The sequence below is a fragment of the Pteropus alecto genome, unplaced genomic scaffold (genome assembly GCF_000325575.1).
Source record: "Pteropus alecto unplaced genomic scaffold, ASM32557v1 scaffold42, whole genome shotgun sequence".
In the NCBI taxonomy this organism is placed as follows: Eukaryota; Metazoa; Chordata; class Mammalia; order Chiroptera; family Pteropodidae; genus Pteropus; species Pteropus alecto.
This window is the reverse complement of record NW_006434825.1, coordinates 11,793,796-11,797,437: the sequence shown is the minus strand read 5'-3', so window position 1 is coordinate 11,797,437 and position 3,642 is coordinate 11,793,796. Positions and strand designations below refer to the sequence as shown.

Here is a 3,642-nt window from a genome sequence, read left to right as displayed (position 1 = left end):
TACCCATGGCTTTTGCTGTCCCAACATTCATGCGCCCTGCCCACCTTCGGTTAGGCCTAAAGCTGGTTTCGAGCGGGAGAGGTTTTCCTTGGTCTGTAGACTCAGCTATTTCTCAAGTGGGGCTCGGTTGGAGACAAGATTTCTCTTACAGTCGGGGGTCTCCAAAACATTCTCCTAAGTTTTTTTGCAACAGGCGAAGCAGCTAATGGTTTCATTTTTATTAATGAGAAAAGAGAAGTAACTTGCTCACCAAAGTTTACCCCTGATTTAAATGGCCAGACTGTTCTTTCCTTTCAACACCCATTTTAGTCGTTTCCTGGGCAACGCAGACTTTTGAAGGGCAGCCTCTCGGGCCTGTTGAGAGAAATGCCCTCATCCCCAGCTAAGGCGGGGGATGGGGGGCGCGGAGTATAACTACAACAGCGTCAGGGCAAGTAAGGGAAATAGCTAAGGCTACGGGGCAGCTCCATGCCTTCCCTCTGGCCAGAAATCTCTCAGTATTCCTGTTCTTCCAGAAGAGTTTTATGCTTCCACGGACCCTCCCACCCACTCCTCCTTTGGATGGCTGCTAAGACCAGGCCAAGCTTATTAAAGCGGAGGTCTTATTAAATCCTTTTTAATAAGATTTAATACTTTGGCTGACTAGATGGTCCTCTTACTACTCAGCCAGTGAGAACTACATTGTCCTGCTTGTGGTACATCTGGGACCTCCCTTGCTCTGAGCTGTCCTTCCCACAAGAAGCAAAAACACTGAATGGGTTGTGTTCACGTAACCTCTAGACACCAGAGTCTGGCCTACATTGCATTTCTGGGAGCACGAGAGGTTCAAGTGAGCTAAAAAAAAAAAGTTAAGTCCCTTCGACAAACCAGAGCTAAAGGATACACTAAAGAGCATGGCCTCAGCTTGGGAAAGCCCTCAACTCCTAGTGAAGGAGAATGGGGACATGTGTTACTGGCCCAATAACTGACCTCAGTTTCAATCCCAGCTGACCTGGAAGGGCACTGCTGTGGTTCCACCACCTTATGACTAGCCAGAACCCTAGAAAGGCAGGAATCCAGTCCCTTCCTCAATGAGGCGCCTGCACAACTTAGGCCCCATCCCACCACCCCACCAAAGATTTGTTTCTCAAGTCAGTGCCAAGGAGAACAGAGACTAGAGGAACAGTTTAGTCATTTCAGTTTGCAGCCACAGGGAAAGTCTCCAGTGGCTCTTTCCATAAGTAACAGGTAAGGGAATGATGTTTTATGGAGCCCTAGAAGTGTTCATTTGTGCCTAACACCCAAAGTAAACAGGGCTAGCTTTAAAGGCATTTATTTGCCTTTCCCCATTAGATTTGAACAAAATTACTTGTAGCTATAAAAACATCATTTCACCCTTAGAATATCCAATCTTAAAATGGAAACAGCCAAGAAAATGAGTCAAGGGGTCACAAATACCAACTCTTAATCCTTAAAGCCTTCTATGGATCCAGCTCCTTCATAATGAAAGAGTACCAAGGCCAAAGGTATGTACAAGTCCTTGTGCCTGCAGGAGCCAGTTGTGCTCTTCACTGATTTAAATAACTGCATGCTCATGTGTGCCAGACACTGTACTAGGTATACGGGCTATTATGATGAACAAAATTCAACCACAGCTGAAAATTCATGAAGAATTCAAAATCCTCAGAGAAGCAGGCTGTCACAATTCACTTCAGTTCTCAGTTACTCCTCCCTGTAAAGGACACAGGGAGCTAACGCATGGACAAACGAGGACTATTTGGTGTAGCTTCCAAACTGGGGTAAGCCAGGCCAGGAAATCTGTGAGGACCTTATGAGGGCAAGGTCCACGTGCTTAGAACCCCTTTATGGAGAAACCATCTCTGCTCCCAAAGTCAGCCTGGTCCTTGAGTTCTAAGGCGAAGGCCTATTAGGCCTATTTCCCCATGTTTTGGGGACACTTTAGCCGAGAACTTATAAAAATAAAATGGCGAAACCCAAATAAAAACCTTACTTTCTGTTTAATTTGTTTTGCCAAACAAACACAGTGAAAACTTTAGTCTGACTAATTGTACAGAAAATAGAATTTGTAACCAGTAGCAAACATAACAAGATAAACCTAAGTCCCTGGCAAGCTGGATCTCCATCAGCAGGTCACCTAGATCCCCTTGTAGATGGCCTCCTGGGGAGGGAAGTCCTAGGAGGCAGAGGCACAGATCTGCCAGTCCCCATCAGAATCAGAGGCTGCACCTGGGAAGGAAAAGCACGAAAAAGGGGAAAACCAATGTTTCTTGGCTCTCTCATCACACTACACAGGAGAGTTACGTCTGACTGCTGGCCAACCTCAAGGTGGCGTCTTCCCAAACCCATAGTCCTTGGGCAGCCCACCTGCATCCCTAGAGGGTAAGTTTCAAGTTCAGTGGTTCCTAAACCTCTACTGAACCAGAACCTGCAACATAAACTGGGGGTGGGAGGTGGGGGCGGGGACGTGTTAACCAAGTCATAATTGCTGGTGTCACCAGTACAGAGTCTGAGGTCCCAGATTTCAGGAGGAAGCGAGGGTGCCAAGTCACCAGCAAAAGAGTCCAGGTGTCAACCAGTGCTCCAGGAGTACAGGGGAATCTGAAAGTGGCAGCCTGAGGTCCTCCTAGGCTGGCAGGGGTCCGGGAGCCCCGCAGGCCACAGGGGGACCCGTTCACATTCCGTGCTTCTTGCGGATGACAGCCATAGCCAGTAGCCGATCCTTCTCGCGAAGTTCTTCGCGCAGCTTGGCCTCGGTGAGACGCAGGTGGCGGATGCTGCCCTTCATCTCCTTCATCTTCACTTCCATTAGCGCCAGGATGTCCCGTTGCTCGTTCAGCTTGCGCAGGAGCTCCTCCTCCGTGGTGCCTGACGACAATGAGTACGAGTGGTCGGAACCAGTATCAGGGAAGCCCTCTTCCCCAACTACCACCAACTGGGGCCCCATAGGGCACTCGGCGGCCTCCAGCCCTGCGGTAGCAGCCTCTAACTCCGAGGCGGCGGCTGCGGCGGCGGCGCCCTCTGCGGCCGCGAACTCCACTTGCACCGTCAGATCGATGGGCTTCACATCTTCTCCAGTGGGAGGGGTGGGCGCCGGCGGCACGGATCCCGGAGCCTGGCTGCCGTCTACAGCGGCCTGAAGGGTGAGGAGCACAGCCGCAGAGGCAGACACCAGATTTGGCTGCAGCTGGGCGGTCTGGGCAGTGGAGGCTGACGGCGATGGCTGCTGCGGCTGCTGCTGCTGTTGCTGCTGCTGTTGTTGTTGCTGCTGCTGCTGCCTGCGGCGGGCGGCTGCGGCCCCCGCAGGTCTGCGTGCTACTTTGCGCTCGTTAACGCCGCGTAGCGGGAAGATGGTGGGGACGCGCACCGTGTAGGTCTTGCGGCCGCCTTGGAAGTGGACGCTGCAGAGACGGTGACCAGTGGTGGGTTGGAAGGTGGAGAAGCATCCACTGACGCCAGCACGGGACACGTTCTTGAGCCAGAGGCGCCGCAGCTCAGCGTCCTTGGGAAATGTGTAGAAGTGCAGCGCCTTGTCCCGGTGCGAGTTGTTGTAGCAGCCCGGCACGCAGCACGTAAAGCCAGGCATGGCTGCGCCGTGCGGCCCGGCCCGGCCCACCGGCCGCCTGAGACCTTCGACGGCCGGGT

At 52.3% G+C, this 3,642-nt stretch overlaps 1 protein-coding gene across 1 annotated transcript; it reads right to left on the bottom strand.

Moving 5' to 3' along the window:
• Positions 1-1,978: 1,978 nt before the first annotated feature.
• On the bottom strand, positions 1,979-3,636 carry THAP11 (THAP domain containing 11). The gene has a single exon (XM_006909777.2). It carries the CDS (start codon positions 3,581-3,583, stop codon positions 2,672-2,674), a length of 912 nt encoding a protein of 303 aa, XP_006909839.1. The 5' UTR covers positions 3,584-3,636; the 3' UTR covers positions 1,979-2,671.
• Between the last annotated feature and the right edge of the window lie 6 nt (positions 3,637-3,642).

What these genes read in the sequence shown, in the direction of transcription:
- THAP11 (XM_006909777.2), bottom strand. Translation starts at nt 3,583, where the DNA reads ATGCCTGGCTTTACGTGCTGCGTGCCGGGCTGCTACAACAACTCGCAC.